Below are 19030 nucleotides of genomic sequence, written 5' to 3'. Positions count from 1 at the left end.
CGGTAAAGGGCCCTGGTCGTGGTTAGCCCAGAAGGAGTTGATGGGCTGCGATGTTGTTCGCTTTCCAGGCGCCGGACCTTTTCAAAGAGAAACCTCATGGCCGGGTCGGCATGAGGAAGAGTTTCAGGCGCCAAAGGCCTAGGGGCGGGGCAGACAGGGACTGGGGATTGTTCCCAATTTTCCAGCGCCCCGGTGTGGTAATTTGGCTGGGTCTCCGAATTATAAAAGTCCCAAGTATCCGAGTCCCCGACACCTTCCTCGTCGGGTATGCGGACGGGGGCTGGCGAGAGGCCCAGGTGTGTCACCCGTGGGTCTTCGAGGTTGACAGGGATAGGGACCGGCCTCGGCTGACGGTCCGAGAGGCGATCCCTGCAATCTTGGTAGATCCTGACTGGTTCATGGGGCCGGTCCCTCGGTGGGGGAACGCAAAGGGGTCGCGACTGGGTTATCTCCGGATGAAGGTGGTCTTTACCTTTGCGGAGCCTAGCTTGGGCCGAGGCACTGTGGCTGGAGTGTACCGGCTGGTTCGGCTGAGTAGGCCCAACGTTCTGGGTGAGGTCTTGCTGGGCATCCTGGGTGTGAGTCCTTTCCCAGTTCCGCTTTAAAACACGGTAGTCATGTTCTAGCTCAATGTTCTTGCAATGAAGGTGCTCGTTTTTTTCCGACATTTTAGTGACACTGTCGCGGAGGCGCTCCACTTCTGCCTGGAGAGTGGCATCTTCCTAAGATTTCCTTCTAGAAGTACCATCGCGGGGGGTATGGTGCTGGGTGTCGCGGCTATCCTCGGTCGGCATAGCAGAATGTGGGGTGAAGAAGAGGCGACGGGGCCTGAGGGGTGAAGGAGCCAGCTGGGCTGATAGAGAAAGAGGGGATTCAAGTGTCGAGTTCCCACAGACGGCGCCAAACTGTTGATGCTCAAAATGGCCCGGCCAATATTGAGTCCAACTTAGTGATTAGATGTGCTGAGTCTTCAGCAGAGAAGAAGGCTGAGGCCCTTGGTGAAATGGGTTGGTGAGAGACCTGTAGAAGGTAAAAGAGGAGAAGCAATCATTAAGCTTCGGACACCGGTGTGGTGCTGGCCGAAGGCTCTCCGATGCCTAAGTCAGTTACAAGTAGTAATTCTGGCAGAGTAACAGTAAAAGTGGGAGAATAGTCGTTTTTTGTACCTTGGTACTGTTCCCTATTTATAGGGAAGTGAAAGTGGGAGCTTTGCACAAAGTTCCAATGTGGGACTTTGTGCAAGCCGTTGTGGTGGCGACACGTGTCCTGGAGATTAGGTTTGGCAGCTGAGAGCTTCGGCAGGTGTCAGGCACCTCGGAAGTGTGTCTTCCTTCGGCATGGGAGAAGGCGTGGCTGCCTTGGTGCTAGTCGCTTTGATGCTGGGTCTGCTCGGTTCATTATGGTGTAAACAACATACATACAATAATTTATAGCCAAGTGGGCTAGAGGTTTTGTTTTTTCCCATAAACATGCACGATGGTCTTTTGCAACTGCACATGTCTCCTTTGAACGAGGATGGTCCCAAACTACTCTAACATGAAAAAAAAAATGCGAAAAGACAAAAAAAGTACAATTTCCTGTCCACTCGAAGGGACTTTTCTCACCCAAAAACAAAAAGTACACACATATATATATAAGGAATGCTAGTAACCTTCTTTGTTGTTTTTTTATGAACAGAAGACATGACATGTCTTCAGCTAAATTCACTCTTGTGCACATGGCTGATTTATTTGAAAAGGACCCGCAGAACATGCAACATGAAACACTCATGGAATTACAAATATATATTAGGACTAACGTCAAAAGACTTCCTGAAGATTTAGGATCATTCTGAACATAGGCTCTCGAATTCCAATTTCATCAATTTACACTTGATGATTTTCAAATTTGACCAATTTAAACTTTCTATTAAGTTGACTATTTGATTTAATTGATAACGTGTCTACTGTAGGACCCGCTGTTTCTTTAAAAAAATAATAAATTAATTATATAATAAAATAAATTAACATTAAAAAAATCTTTATAATAAATAACAACCCCCCCCCCCCCCCCTCCTTCTCTTTCTCTCCATCCCCTTCTCCTCCCAGCTCCCCCACAAGAAATTCAGGCAACCATAAGACACATTTGCATGCAACACAAGAAATTGATCTCTCGCCTAACTCTTAATTAATTTTTGGCACGATTGTTGAGACTTATTGAGAAAGCATGAAAATATCTTTTCAAGACTAACTCTTTTAAGTCTTTTATATACATCCTCTAAGCTAAGAGACAAACTTAGGTAAAGACATTCAAGAACAATTTGGATCCGGACTTATTTTTTAGAAGTGGAAGCTTTTACAAGCTATCTCTATTTACCCTAAAGGGGAATTTACATAAATATCATCCGAACTTTTTAGTACGTGCGGGATTACTACATGAATTTTTAATTTTTTCTAGCAACCACTTGAACTATTTAAAGTGTTGCAATATTTACCACCTACGTCAAACTCCTTTAAAAATTTCCGTTAAATCAAATCACATGCTTCCATTTCCATCAATTCACTATAAATATAAAATATATCAATAAAACCAACCTAATTTTTCAACGACTTTTCCATCCCCTTCTAACACCAGTTCTCACCCGTTGCCGAAGTAGCCCCTCCCAAATCTAGAAGAGTAGAACAAAGAAAGAAAAGTGATTGAGCCAACAAGACTTCCAAATACATTTTTTAAATTGAAAAATCAACACCGAATAACTTTATAAAAAATTTACAAAACAAAAATCTGTGTTCTAGTGGCATGGCTCTGTTTGCTTTTCCTTTAGATATAGCCTTCGCAAGGTCAATCTACCATCATAATGAAGGGAAACTGGGGTGATTTTACAAAACAAAAATCATACACCAGGATAGGAGTCCACCCTATAATAGATATGGTTTTCTACATGGGTTGCGCATATTGGTCCATTAAAGTTATTTGTCCAATCTCATCAGATTGGGAAAGGCAACTGGGGTGATTTGAAGAAAATGAAGCCATCTAAGGTCAATTTTATCAGGCACAACAAAAAGAAAGAAGCCGCCGATGCCCGCAGTTAATATAACTAAGGATGAAACAATACAAAAAAAATCGCTAACATGGAAGAAAAAAATATATTCATCTTTGAGAAGAGGAGAGGAAAAAGCACTAAACATAAACAAACACCCTCCTTACGGGTGAGGAGTGCGGAGCACCAACGACTCTCAATGTTGGCAACGGGAGAATCGCTAATCGGCGTTAGCCATTAGCTCTGATACCATATTCCATATAGAAACTATTTTTTCCTTAGTCATTCATATGATCATTATAAAATATATAAATATGTAGAGAATAATCTACAATTAGAACAAGCCATTATCATACACATAAATATGGAGTTATGGCCTAATAACAACGTAATTGACAACTGACCATTTCCTATCATTAGTAGGATTAATTATTGTAACTCCCTAATAAAAACATAAATCTATTTATTATAGAAACCATAGCTAGCTAGGTTTCGTTCTCCTAATACTTGATGGGCACAGCTATCACAGGATGAGCCATCTGTAAAGTGAGGCCAAACTTCTCATCCATGTTCATTTTTTCTGGCACAACTCCATCTTCAAGCTTCCAATTATCAAACGAGTTAATAAGCGAACCCAACATCAAATTCAACATTCTCATCGCCAAAGGCAACCCAGGACATATTCTCCTCCCACCACCAAATGGAATAAGCTCAAAGTTCTGGCCAGTAACGTCGATATCCAATCCTGAAAACCTTTCAGGGATAAATGAGGTAGGGTTGTCCCAAATGCTGGGGTCTCTGCCGATGGCCCATGCGTTGACCAACACTTGTACACCCTTTGGTACAATGTAACCGCAGATTTCTATGTCTGCTTGGGCTTTGCGAGGGAGAAGAAGTGGGACAACTGGGTGCAGCCGGAAGGTCTCTTTGATTATGGCTTGTAAGTAAGGGAGCCGAGTGATGTCTGATTCCTCCACTGGTTTTCCTTTGCCAACAACCTGCTTCAACTCCTCTTGAGCTTTTGATAGCTTTTCAGGGTTGCGTAATAGCTCAGCCATTGCCCATTCTAATGTGGCTGAAGTTGTATCTGTGCCCGCACCAAATAAATCCTAATTCACCAAAAAGTTAATTAGTCAAATTAATATGGGCACCAAATATATATATATATATATAGTTTTTATTTTTATTTTTATAAAAGCGATATAAGGGGATTTGAACACAAGACCTTGATCAGTGTAGGATTAACGTACTTATACCATCTCAACAAAAATAAAGTGACCATAGTCATAATTTTAAAAGAGTGCTGCTAAACGAACTCTAAAATTAACTAAGTACACCCTACTATCAAAGTATTTATTGAATTACTAATTTACCCTAATATAAAATGACTAAAAAAGATATATTCAATTGTAAAACATAACACCACATATTTTAAGAGTGTACTCAGTTAATTTTAGGATTCGTTTAGCAACACTCTTTAAAAACCATCTAAAATATGACACGGCATATTTTTCCCTACACTTCTCTTCTTCTCCATCTTAGCATTTGGACAGCCGAACTCTTTTATCTCTCAAAACCAAGCTCAGTAGAACCTCTTCTTCTTTCAATCACTCTTCTGCTCAGTATAAAACATACAAAATACCAAACTGGAAGAATAAAGAGCAGTTTTCTTTTGGCCAATACCGAGTAGCAGTTTCAAAAAAAGAAAAAAAAAAAAGAGAAAAAAAAAATAACTGCAAAGACTTGACTGATTGCTATAATAAACCACACAATGTAGTTGTTTCTTCTTAGCTCTCTGCAAATTTTCATGATGAATGTACAGTCTCTGAACATGAGATCTTGAAAATGCAATTTTACATGAAGACATATTAAAAACTGCTCTTATGTTTGCAAAGCAAAGTGTATTTCAGCAATACAGTTGCTGAAATTTTCGTTTTGCCAAGAATAAACTTGAAGCTATTAAAAGAAATATGCAGGGGCTGATTCAATACAGTGCAGTGCTTGTTTGTGTTAGCCATTGATGGATGGACTCGCTGTGAGACACACATCAATCAATGGCTAGCATTCTTCGAAGAAAATTGAAGGCATATATAAATACAAGGCTGATTGATCTTTACAGTGAAGTCCTTATCTGCAATCCTAATTAATTATTTGTTTGAGTCTTTGTTTATTTGCTCTACCATTTGGAGTTAAAGACTAAAACATTAAAGAACTAAGGAAGATTTTGAAGTTTTCGCAGGCAAAATCATAATTTGAACGTTTTAGCATCAAGAGGAATGAAATCAAAGAATTATGTTGAACGTTTTTGTATCATTATAGTTAGATTTAGGATATATCAAAAAGAACAATACTGTCCAGATTTTACAGTTAAAATTTTTGAGAATCAAAGTATGGAGAAAAGGGGATCATAGGGAGATCGATGAATGTTGTTGGTTTTTTTTTTTTTTTTGGACGAGATAGAGTGTATTAGGGTGTACAATGAGTATTTTTGGTAGTTAAATAAGGTGTACTTAGTTAATTTTATATTTTGATTTAAATATTAAGATGTACTTAGATCATAGAGTGTACTCAGTTAATTTTAAGATTCATTTAGCAGCACTCTTTTAAAATGATCAATTAAGATGGTACACAATCTAGCAATAAGTTATAATTATAATATCTAAGCAATTTAATTATCAATTAATTAATAGAGCTAGAGTAGCAATAACTAACCAGAAACAAATGTTGAGTTTCAGCCATGTCCATATCCTCATTTTTCTCTTCGCTCATGTTTATAAGAGTATCCAACATTCATTCCCTGTGACATAATCACGTGACTTCCTTGATTCTAACCTTTGGACGATCATGCGGTCAAAAAGATCAATCATCTTCTGGAAGTGCTTGCCCAAACGGCGCCGTATCCCCATGGGATCAATCTTCTTAAGCACAGGAAAATAGTCAGCCAAGTTTGGCTTCCCAGCCTCCTCCATAATACTCCACACCAACTCCTTGAACTCTCTAGCCCTCTCACTGTTCGGGTCCGCTAAATCCACAGAGAACACAGTCCGTGACATCAAATTGAGCGTAGTTTTGAAAGCAGCCCTTCCAACTTCAGCCGCCTTACCTTTCACAACGCTTTCCTTAACGTCAGCTATGAGCTCCTGCACTTTTAGGTGACGGTTGGCCTGATTGGCGTCGAGAACTTTAGCCGCGAAAAGCTGGGAGTTGCATATTTTGCGGAGGTTTCTCCACGTGGAGGAAACCGTCAGCCACGGCATGCCATACTTGGCATGCTTGCAGGCTTGGACTGCATCCGGGATAGTTCGGTTGCAGAAGAATTGGTCGTGGGTGCGGAGGACTTGTTTGGCTACGGCGGATGAAGAAACTATAACTGTTGTTATTTGGCCGAGTTGTAAAGTCATAGTGGGGCCATAGCGTTTTGAAAGCTTGGTTAGAGAGATGTGGGGTTTGTTTCCAAGCTCTAGGAGATTTCCAATCAAAGGAAATGGCTTTGGTCCAGGTGGAAGGTTTGTGGGAATTCTTCTTGCAAATGAATTTTGGAGGGCTTGGATTACGATCCAGGCAACCATTAGACATAATAGTACACAACTCAAGAAATCCATCTTTCTCTTTCTTCTTCCAGGCGTTAATTTTTGGCACAATTGTTTAGAGGACATGAGCATATTTTTTCAATAATATATATATATATATATATATATATCCTACATGCTAGGAGATAAACACGAAAGAGAAAAACTTAGGTGGGGACTTTCCTACCATGTGGCAAAATAGACAGTAATAATATATATCTCTTTTCTTAAAAAAATAAATAAATAAAGGGAGGAATACTTGAACTTGCTTGGGTATAAGAGCAGTTTCAGTGGAGAAGTTAGGGGGCGGGCTGGGAGCGTTTTGAGCCCAAATTACGTTTCTAGCAGCAAAGGCTTGCCCGGGTAGGAGGTGGGGGCCACGAACCTGGGTAGGCCCAGGAGGGAGTTCAGCCCGAGCGCGAACCCGAGTTTTGGGCTGATGTCAATGCTGACGCCAAATTGGCAATTTCCAGTAAAGCATTCCACAATTCACTGGATCAGTTGGGCATTGACGACATCTATGTACCAACGTGAGAGAGAGTGTTGGCGTGTCTTGTGGACCACTGACTTACTTTCTTTTCATACCAAGAATTCTTATTATAATTGTAATTGATTTACTTTAATTCCTGATTTCCTACTGTAAATAGAAATATGAATTTATTATTTACTTGCCCATTAAAGTTTCGTTGTATTATAAATATGATCTCCTACAAGGAGAAGAATACATAAAAAATTCCTACAAACAAATATTCTCAAGTTAGGTTTCATATTTTAGCAAGAAATGCAATGGTTGGAATTGTTCTTCGCTCGATTTATTGTTCGAAAGGTCGTTATAATCTCTAGTTGGTACGAAAGCGAAAAATTTGAAGTTTTTCAAATAAAGAGAGAGTTTGATTTCGCAGTTGCCTTAAGCGACTGTGAACAGCAAAAACTCTTTGATTAACAAATGGATCTTACTTTGTTGTTTCCTTCCATTATTTTCTTCTCCCATATGTCATCTCGACCCACCTAAAACTATTAATTATTGCCAATAATTTTCTTCTTTCAAACAAATGGTTCATTATTGGCAATAATTTTATTGTTTAAAATCAGATTGGGTTTTGTAATCTATTATAATAAAATGAATGCTCTACACGAAGAAGAAAACCTGAAACTAGAAGTTAAAACAACGTTGAGTAAACAAAATCCATTCCAGATGAGCATAAGAAAAAATGGACAACTGAAAGTTAAATATGCAATTTTTATTCCATGGCAAGAAAATGGACACAACCTATTTGGAGGAACTTGTGAGAGTATCCATGGCATGAATAGTTTTTATTCCATGGCATGAATAGTTTTTATTCAATTTCACAACATATTAACTTAGGTAAAAACAAATAGCTAGTAGGATATTTTATGGCACGGCCATGGCAGCAGCTCTCAGAGGCTGAGCCATTTGCAAAGTGATGCCAAACTTCTCTTCCATGTTCATGTTTTCTGGTACAACTCCATCTTCAAGCTTCCAATTATGGAACGAGTTAAGAAGTGAACCCAACATCAAGTTCAACATTCTCATTGCCAAGGGCAAGCCAGGACATATTCTCCTCCCACCACCAAACGGGATAAGCTCAAAGCTTCCGCCAGCGACATCCATATCCAATCCCAAGAACCTCTCTGGGATAAATGAGGCCGGGTTGTCCCAAAAGCCAGGGTCTCTGCCTATGGCCCATGCATTGACCAACACTTGTGCACCCTTGGGTACAAAATACCCGCAGATTTCCAGGTCTGCTTCGGCTTTGCGGGGGAGAAGAAACGGAAGAGCTGGGTGCAACCGAAAGGTCTCTTTGATTATTGCTTGTAAGTAAGGAAGTCGAGCAGTGTCTGTTTCCTCAACTGGTTTCCCTTTCCCAATTACTTGTTCTAGCTCCTCTTGAGCTTTTGACAGTTTTTCAGGGTTGCATAGTAGCTCAGCCATTGCCCATTCCAATGTGGCTGAGGTTGTTTCTGTGGCCGCAACAAATAAATCCTATATTATTCACCAAATGGCTGATTACTTAGTCAGAAAATTAATCGGAGCTAGCATATATGTATAATAATGAACTAATAAAACTACGTGTACTATCTCAACCGTCTTTAAGTCAGTTTAGATGGTATAAACAAAACCAAAAACAACCTTAATAATCACAAAAAGATACACTCTAATTAGCAATTAGTATATGTAGGAAAGCTATATCCATAACTAACCAGAAACAAATGATGAGTTTCAGGAATGTCCATATCCTCATTTTTCTCTTCACTCATGTTTATAAGAGTATCCAACATATCATTGGCTGTGACATAATCATGTGATTTTCTTGTTTCCAACCTTTGGAAGATCAAGCGGTCAAAGAGGTCAATCATCTTCCGGAAGTGCTTGGTCAAACGGCGCCGTATCCCCATGGGATCAATCTTCTTAAGCACAGGAAAATAGTCAGCCAAGTTTGGTTTCCCGACCTCTTCCATGATACCCCACACCAACTCCTTGAACTCTCTAGCCGTCTCACTTTTCGGGTCCGCTAGATCCACAGAGAAGACAGTACGTGACAGCAAATTGAGGGTAGTTAAGAAAGCAGCCCTTCCAACTTCAACTGCCTTACCTTTTACCACGCTTTCGCTGACATCAGCTATGAGCTCTTGCACTTTTAGTTGACGGTTGGCTTGGTTGGCGTTGAGAACTTTGGTGGCGAACAATTGGGAGTTGCATATTCTGCGAAGGTTTCTCCATTTAGCTGAAACAGGTATGAAGGGCATGCCGTGCTTGGCATGGCTGCAGGCTTGGAGTGCATCTGCGTTCGTTCGGTTGCAAAAGAATCGGTCATAGGTTCGGAGGACTTGTTTGGCGACGATGGATGAAGAAACTACAACTGTTGTTAGTTGGCCGAGTTGTAAAGTCATAATGGGGCCATAGCGTTTTGAAAGCTTGGTTAGTGAGATGTGGGGTTTGTTTCCAAGCTCTAGGAGATTTCCAATCAAAGGAAATGGCTTTGGTCCAGGTGGAAGGTTTGTGGGAATTCTTCTTGCAAATGAATTTTGGAGGGCTTGGATTACGATCCAGGCAACCATTAGACATAATAGTACACAACTCAAGAAATCCATCTCTCTCTTTCTTCTTCCAGCCGTTAATTTTTGGCACAATTGTTTAGAGGACATGAGCATTTTTTTCACTACTGATATATATATATATATATCCAACATGCTAGGAGATAAACACGAAAGAGAAAAACTTAGGTGGGGACTTTCCTACCATGTGGCAAAATAGACAGTACTAATATATTTCTCTTTTCTTAAAAAAATAAATAAATAAATAAAGGGAGGAATACTTCAACTTGCTTGGGTATAAGAGCAGTTCAAATCATGTTTCCAGCAGCGAAGGTTTGCCTGGGCAGGAGGTGGGGGCCACGACCTTGGGCTGGCTCGAGGGGGAGTTCAGCCCAAGCACGAGCTCGAGTTTTGGGTTGATGTCATCGCTGACGCCAGGCTGGCGTCAGCCCACTCATTTGAATTTTTTTTTTTCTGTTGCCATGTGATGTCGTCTGGGCTCTCCGATCGGATTTTTTCTTCCAATCTAATGACAGCCAATTTTTTTACCATAAAATACTAAAAAAAATTCTGAATTTTTTTTTAAAAATACCCAAAAATTAGTGAATTTTTTTCTATAAATACCTGCCAATTTGTTTTTGAAATTTATATGAAATTTGAAACTGAAAATTTTATCCGATTATGAGCTATGAATAGTATTGACACATAGAAACCCGAAAATCTTATCCGAAAATATTATCCAAATTAATTATTGAGGTAAAAAAAATTGTGAAAAAAAAAAAAGAATAGTAATTGCCCTTTGTCATGGCAACGGGTGGAAACAGAAATGGCTTTTTACAAGGGCAATCACTATTCATGTGAATAGTAGCTGCCTTATCCCCTCCCTTACCATAGCAAAAGGCAAATGGGTGGAGTTGCTCTAAGAGCCTGCAGACCCCAAGTGAACTTCTCTTCTATCTCTTGGGAAGCCTACATGCAGCTAAAATAAGAAGTGGTGGAGAATTTTTCTGCTCATTTCATGAGGGGAACCAGCTCTTAGGAGAGACAAAAAATAAAAAATACATAAAATATAGAGCCCCATCCCCATCCCCACTCAACCTCTTTTTAACCATTTTTCCTGAAAGCACCTACTCAACCTCTTTTTAACCATTTTTCCTGAAAGCACCTACCAAAAATGTCCCACTGTCCCTGTTTGAGTGTGATGCATTTTGTTATTTGGACGGCGTTGTTTGTTTCTATATGCCTTCAACTCTTTCTTTACGTTGTGGATTGGAAAAAATGGTGATTTAATTTACAAACCTCATCTAACGCCACCACTTCGTATGGCGGATGGCGTTGTTTATCTTATCAGGTTATCTAAGGCCATCCTGGTTGATGCTCTAAATATGGTGGATAGAGCATTATTTAGAGCTCCGTTGAAATATTGCGGACTATAAAGGTATTTCTCTCACAATGAGGGGCTTTATAACTGAATGTCATACCATGTAATTATGTATCTAACTATTCAATTAGTTTATCGCTGTACATCCAAACACTTACATAACCAAACCTTTTACCAGAAAGCCATACTTGCAATTATCCACATATTGCATATATCCTGTAATCACCCATCAAGGGATATGTGAGGCTTGACCCTAAAAGGGGGGGAGGGGATATGGGAATACCATCAAATCCGAAGGCAACAGGGGAAGGGAAAACTAGCTAACCACCCCCCTGTATAGACAAGTCGGGTAGGTGACTAGGGATCTTGGCCAACCCTGTGCAGATAATGTGAGCAGGGAGGGTGGTGAAGAATATCCTTTTAACTGTACCTCAAATATAATCCATCAATTTCAATAATATACTATCAATTCCTCTCATAGGACTCATGGAGATATACTCAACCTAAGAACACAAATAATTTGTCAATTCCCCTTGCACCACACATGTGGCCACGTCTGTGATATATCATCATAGAACTTGGAGGAAACGAGGTCGGCCTGAGACCGCATTCATCTCATAACTCAAGAAAATATACCCCACTTGAGAATGCAAATCCTCGCATAACTCAGGGAGATATACTCCACTTGAGAATGCAAATCCTTGCATTACACGGTTCAAGATGTAGGAAATATGAGTGCTAAATTGCTATAAAATAATCAAATAAACACTACAAACAAAACAAATTTTTACAACAGTAGTATGTAATTAAAAGAACCTTAATTGAGTCGAGGCAAGTGTTGGACACTCTGACCTTAAGACGAATTACGCCCCACACTGGTGCTTATGGTTCACTAGCGTTCGCCTCCCAGGATACAACGACTCCCCTCCTTATGAAAGAAGCACTGCAATTCACAAGGAACTTTGAACCAAATTATGCAGGAACCTCCCTTTATGAAAACTCTAATGCTTTCTATATGTGAAAGTCTATATGTAGAGAATTAAACTGAATGAATAAAACTGTAGGAGGATTGCTCTATTTATAGATGATGAAATACCCTTTCTAAAAAGGTATCTCAATCTGAAAAGGCAAACAATGCATTCCTTGGTCTGAAGAGTTGTCACCCCAAACAATGCATCCCTTGGTTTGAAGAGTTGTCACCCCCCATGTGAAGATGCCTTTAACCCAATGAATTTTATTAATTTCCATTCAAATAGGAAAATCAATATTAGTTAATATTAAATTTTCCAACACAAGAGTCCTCGAAACTCGTGGGCACACTGTCATACGTGTGTAGACAAATTCGAAGGCAACTGAGGTGTCCGAAGATATTCCTAAGACAACCTTATGTTCGAAGACATTCCGAAGGCAACTGTATATCCGAAGATATTCCGAAGGTAACTGTATGTCCGAAGGCATCAAGGATGTCCGAAGGCATCCAGGATGTCCGAAGATATCAATATTTCCGAAGGCAACAGTATTTTTGAAGACAACCAGGATGTTTGAAGACATCAATATTTCAGAAGGCAACCGGGATGTCAGAAGAAGATATCAATATCTCCAAAGACAACCATATTTCCGAAAACAACACAATCCAATTTTTAATCCATTTTAGCACACATATAAAAATAAACATGGATATATCATTCTCAGAAAGTAAAAGTGATAGAACAATAATTCATAAACAGTTAACAAAACTCTCATAGGAAAATACCGTTTTAAAATCAAACAACCAAACCACAAACACCTCCCAACCAAAATAGGTGCAATATCTGTTCAAATGTCAAACGATAACCAAATCCAAATCCGAGCATACCGTCGTGCTCATGATGACAAGGGAAACAATTTAGAACTCAATAGGGTGCCACACAGTGGCCGACACGCCGTCACCCGGCGCTGCTAGTGCGTGGTTGTTTTGAGAAATTTCCTGCAACGGGAATTTCTCGGAAACTCCTGACAAACACCTATACCAATACGATCAAACTAACAAAGGGATAAACTTTTGTTCTTGGACCACGACCAAAAATGGGTTTAAGAATTGATTTGTAAAACCTCAAAATCGATCCAAACTAAGTACATAAACAAGTAGAGCATGATGAGGGAATGAAGTTTCATATGGCTGCCGGAATCGCTAGAAATCGTACGAACTTTGCCGGGCCACAAATTAGGGTTTCGCTCAGTTCTAGTCCAAAATCGCGATCAATCTTGGAGTTTCGAAAGTGGAAATGGGTATGAACGTGAAGAGGAAGAAGAGATGAACGTTTAATAGGTCGCCGTGGTCAGAAGGAGGAGAAAATGCAAGCCAAAGTGGCCGGTTTGTTTTAGTGAAGGAGAGAGAGAGAGAGAGAGAGAGAGAGAGAAGCTGGGATATTTAAATTTTAACTTTGCAAAAATTGCGGTTGTTCAACTACATTTCCGTAAATCATAACTTCTTCGTTTTAACTCTGAATTGAACATGACGCCTGTCTACGAACTCGTATCGTTGATCTCAACTCAACGGTGCCACTCAATTCCCCAAATTCCTTTCCAAATAAAAAGTGACTAAAGTGCCCTACACCTAAGGGCAAAAATGTAATTTCATAATAAATAATCAATTGAACAGTGATTTTTGGGACGAGATGTTATGATGGATCTCCCTCATAGGCTCCCGCACTCGCCAATAACAGTGCCATTTGAATAGTTTCTCCACTGCCGAAGCTGTGGCCATTGGGGGTTTTTGCTACGGTGTTGGTTATGTAGAGTACATAATTGGGGGTTTTTGGATTTTCAATTATCTATTTATTATAATTATTGTATCAATTCAATTTATTCATTTACTTCGAGTGGGTTTGGGGTCTGTTCAATAGATGTTGAGGAAGGGGTGGTGATGGGGTGGGCTGGGGTTGAGGATGGGGTGGGGGTGGCTAGGCTTCATCATTTGGCCCACGGGCTCATGGGCTGATGGGAGCCCGCCCGACCCGTTGAAAAAAAGCCCGGCCCGACCCGTTATGGGCTTTGAGATGGCCCGGCTTGCTTTCGACTGGGCTAGGCTTGGGCTTAGGTGTCTGAAGCCCGGCCCAGGCCATAAGCCTGGCCCGATTAAGCCCAAGAAAGCCTGGCCCGGCCTGCCTATAAAAGCCCGGCCTATTAGACCCGCATACATATATAATTATGTATAAATAAGAGTTTAGGTTTAGGATTATATCACTTAAATCACATATATAATTTGTTTCATTTCATTTACTTTTCTTTACTCATTCCTAGTTTATAATTGGATGATTAGCACATTAATTTGTGTCAATTACTAATTCAATAATTATATATATAAGATGAACAACATATCACATCACCAAATATAATCATATCACGAAACATAATCGTACCACCAAATATAATCATGCTTTTTTTGAACACATCACCAAATATTTGCATATTTATTCATACCATCCTTTAAAAAAAAAAATTTGATACTTATTATTTTTTAAAACGTATTACGGTCTAATTATGTAATAACCTCAAACATAATACTTGGTTTTATTATTTTTGTGAAAAATCTTATTAAGTTGTGTGACTTTATTTGGTGTTTTATGAATTTGGTTTGATGTGAAATTATTGGAATTAAGTGAGTTTAATCTCAAATTTGGACTAAAATGCCCTTATGATTAAGTTTATGAATTTTTTTTTTTTAATGAAGTAGGCTCATTTCAGCCTTGCCCGTTAGGCTTAGCCCGGCCCATGGGTTGGGCTTGGGCTTTGAATTTTTTAAAAATAACCGGTCCGGTATTTTCTCTCTCATCTTTAAAGCTCGGTCTAGCTCAGCCCGACCCAACCCAAGTCCATTAAATTTGAATTGGACTAGCCCGACCCGGCCCATTGACGAGCCCTAGGGGTGGTTGTTGTTGTGGCTGGTCAAGGGAGGAGGAGGGACGATGGTTGGGGAGGTTGAGATGAGGGTGGCATGGGTTTTTTTTTTTTGGGTAGGATTTAAAACATTTATACAAAGTTCATTTGAATATTAAACATGCATTTAATCAAATTAATCGCAGCGGAAGTCTATGGTGATTGTTTACATTCAAAAACAAACTTTTTCCAAGTATCTTAAGCCATGAACATTGATATGTATTTCATAAATGAAAAATTCAAGAGAAATGATAAGATCTAATTACCCTTGAAGCAATTATATGAACCAATTTGTGTTTGGTCTTCTCTTGATGAATTCCTCTTTGTTGACCTCCTCTTTGATCTTGATTTTTGCTCCTTGATCTTTCTCCTCCATGTGAGCCACAAAAGTATATGGCCTCTAAGTCTCTACACCAATGGAACCTTGAGATGAGAGGAAGTATCTTGAGAATACAAGGATGCTAGTGCAAGATTCTCAAGATTGGTTTCAATCTAAACCCCTTGAAAGATGAAAGTGTTTCACTCTTGAAAACTCTATTTTATCTCTCTTCGATCTCCTAAACCTATTTGGTTGATATTGGATTGTGTTTGTGTGTTAATGAGCTTATGGAAACAATTCCCAAACACATTTACTTATGCATTTTCGGCCAAACCCCATTGAGCTTCCAAAATTGGGCATTGTGACACTTAAATCATAATATTTAGGTGTCTTAAGCCCTTGGGCTTGATACTCAACCATTTGGGCTTCCTGTTAACTATTATCGAGGCCCAAATACGTTTTTACTCGTAGTAAATCATCTACATCAAATCAATCAAATTGATTTCCTCGTTCTCATTTGTATTACTCAAAGTTAACCATTTAAGGTGTGTGATCCATTAGCACTACTACAAAAAGTGAAAAAAACGACCAGAAAAAAACGATGGTTTAACAAAAAACCATCGTTGTGCTCAAAAAGACGACAGTGTTATAAAACCGCCGTGTATGAGTAATTTAAACACCTAAAAAATGGAGATTCCAATGGGTGTTTTTAAAAAACGACGCACCAAATTAAAAAAGTGTCGTCTTATTGAAAAGGTTTTCCTCATAGGTAAACTCTGAGCTCAAAAACAATGGCAGAAGGTATGAATCCACCAACGCAGAAAGTAAAGACGACGGTGTGCAACAACAGTAGCCATTTTTACTCCGTAATAAACACGACCAAGTTTTTGTATTTGGAGCCATATAATTTCAAAAAAAATCTACGTCGGTATATTACAAAATATCGCCGTATTAAATCAATGTACAACGATGGTAAAGATAAATTTATCGACTTATTATTTTGTATTGTACTACGACGGTATCTATAACTTTACCACGTCGGTTTGTTCAATTAATGCCGTATAATAAAATTTACCACGTCGTGAAGTTAAAATTACCATCGTATTTATTCACTTTATACGGCTCACCTTATATCTAAACCGTCGTCTTAATATTTATTAATTTTTTTTACGATTTATTTCTTGGATTTTGGTAGCTTACGATGGTAGATCAACATAATGACAAGAATTGAGAATAACCATGACGGTTTATATAGAAAACCGCCAACATAATCAGATTAGTCTGAGATCCCAAGAGATATGAAATCTTACCAGAGGGAACTCTGTTCCTCATCATAATCGGACCACCAATGTGCGAGAAAGACAATATTTTAGATGTTGATGATGTGTGTGTCTTTGTGTCTTTGAGATACACAAAGGCACACACACATCAACATCCAAAAAATTTGCCTCTAAAAATTGACGACGGCAACCACATATTTGCATTCAGAAAGACAATTTTTTAGAAGTTGATGATGTGTGTGTATTTGTATCTTTCAGATATACAAACGCACACACACATCAACATCCAAACTATTGCCTCCAAAGAGGGGAGACAAAGCCAAGGGCAAGAAGAAGTTGTAACCCTAATTGAAAACTGAAACTGAAAGAACGCGTGAAAAAAACCCAATTTAAAAAAAAAATTCTTCACATCCATGTCGGTTACATTACACTTACCGCCGTCTAACAAAAGTAATCTACGTCGGTTCGTACCAACCCTCTAGTCGCATAAACAGTGGCGGAGCTAGGATTCTTCGTATGGAGGGGCCAAAATTTCAAAATCACTTCTACTAGGTTTTTCATATTCAACTGGGAGGGCCATTACTAATCTAATTGCAGTAATTATATTGCTATATCATATATTTTATAATATATTACAAGAGATTAATAATTAAGTGGGGGGGGGGGCAAGGGCCATGGCAGGCTTGGCTGTAGCTCCGCCCCTGCGCATAAAATACTAACGACATCCGTTTCTGTTAGTTTAACGACGTAATAAAGACTTACTAGGGCGGTTTTTGCAGAGAAACCACGACACGCATAACTAAAATGCGTTGTCTTGTACTTAGAGCGAAAAACCAATGACAGAATCTATTAAGTAACTGACGTAGAAAGTAAAGACGTCAGTACAGGTAAACTTACCGACTTATTATTAAAAAAATACTACGACGACATCTATAACACTATTGAATTATAAGTTAAACTAACCACGTCGGAAAAGTGTGTGTCGTTTAATATTCTTTACCAGGGCGTGAACTACATATTTACAACCGTGTAGAACCATTTACTAGGGCGGTTGTCATTAATAGCATCGTGTTATGAAACGGTTCGTTAATATTTTAAACTTTTCGCCTTTCCTGACCTACATTTATATTGTTTCCAAACCCGAGAAAAAATTTCACGCTGTCCTCATTTTTGTTCCCAAAGTACCGTGTCTGAATCTCATCGGCTTCCTCTCCTCTTCGTCTTTGTCTTTGAAAAATCATTTTTGTTCTTGTTTTGCAAGCGATAAATTTCATTGCAAGCAAAAGGTAAGCATTTCTCATCTTTGTTCCTGTTCATGCGAAAATCATTTTACTTTTTAGATAAAATCTACTGACAAAGAACAAAGTGTCATTGACCACGATGATAAAATCTACTGTCTTTTTGTGTTTGAAGTAGTAAACCAAATGGTCTTGGAACAGTTTTTTAATTTCATATTAAGAAGACAACTATATTTTATTACTAACGTTGTTGTAATTGAATACCACGACGTTTGTTGAAATATATTTTTACTTTTTTTCTGGTGAAAATCAATTTAAGTTTTTCCAAATATAAAGACAAGAACCAAATGGTCTGAAAACAGTACTCTGTATTTTGTATTTCATTTTAATAAGACGACGGTATTTTATATTTCACGTCGTTGTAATGTAAAACCACGACGTTTTCTTACTACCATCGTGAAAAATTCAAAATTTACATCGTGTTACTTTCAAACCACGTTGGTAGTTAACTACCGTCGTTATATAATTCTTATTGCGTCGGTTGTTTTTATATTCCTTTGTATGAAATTTTATAGTACATCGTTTTTTTAAATAAGCGTCGTTTCTTATTGACTTTTATGTTATTTTTTCTGTACTTGCAGGTCTCATTTCTCTATAACCATGGTTTCTCAAGCGCCAAGTAAGGATTCTAGCTTGAACGAAAATGAATGTAAGGAGCTTAAAGTATCTAAACCTCAAACCAAGCCCTCGAAGAAGATGAAATTTGTTTCACCTGCTAAGATAGAACCAGGCAGCACGACAACATTTTATGAGGAGCCAAAGTCTAGTCGTGGTATAAACACAATGCCCCGTGTTGTGAAGAGAAAATTGAAGAAAATCAAGCCAGTTATTGAGTACAACCAAAGGGGGAAACCATATGGCCCTGCACATGCTGAGATGCAATCCTATATTGGTGTGTTGGCAAGGTCCAGAGTCCCAATTATGGACAAGAAATGGACTGAAATCCCCAAGGTTATAAAAGAGCATATTTGGGAAGCCGTTGACATGGCTTATGTGGTAGGGCAAGGGGGTAAAAAAATGGTGTTATCATCTGCTGGCAAGAAATGGAAGGATTTCAAGTCTACACTAACGAGGCATCATATCCTTCCATTCATCAATGAGAAGGAGAAGTTAAGACAACCCCTGAATTATATAAATTCATAGAGAAAGCACACTGGGATGTGTTTGTAGCTTCAAGGTTATCAGAACA

General features: G+C 38.9%; 1 protein-coding gene and 1 pseudogene across 1 annotated transcript; both read right to left on the bottom strand.

Annotated features, from left to right (window-relative positions):
- On the bottom strand, positions 3365–6646 carry LOC18793022 (annotated as a pseudogene).
- On the bottom strand, positions 7809–9781 carry LOC18791921 (geraniol 8-hydroxylase). The gene is made up of 2 exons (XM_007226613.2): positions 8812–9781; positions 7809–8593 (listed from the first exon to the last, which is right to left on the bottom strand). Exons 1-2 carry the CDS (start codon positions 9760–9762, stop codon positions 7982–7984), a joined length of 1563 nt encoding a protein of 520 aa, XP_007226675.2. The 5' UTR covers positions 9763–9781; the 3' UTR covers positions 7809–7981.

This window comes from Prunus persica, chromosome G1, assembly GCF_000346465.2.
Source record: "Prunus persica cultivar Lovell chromosome G1, Prunus_persica_NCBIv2, whole genome shotgun sequence".
Classification (NCBI taxonomy): domain Eukaryota; kingdom Viridiplantae; phylum Streptophyta; class Magnoliopsida; order Rosales; family Rosaceae; genus Prunus; species Prunus persica.
Note: the sequence above shows the minus strand (reverse complement) of the source record. Positions and strands in the feature narration are given on the sequence as shown.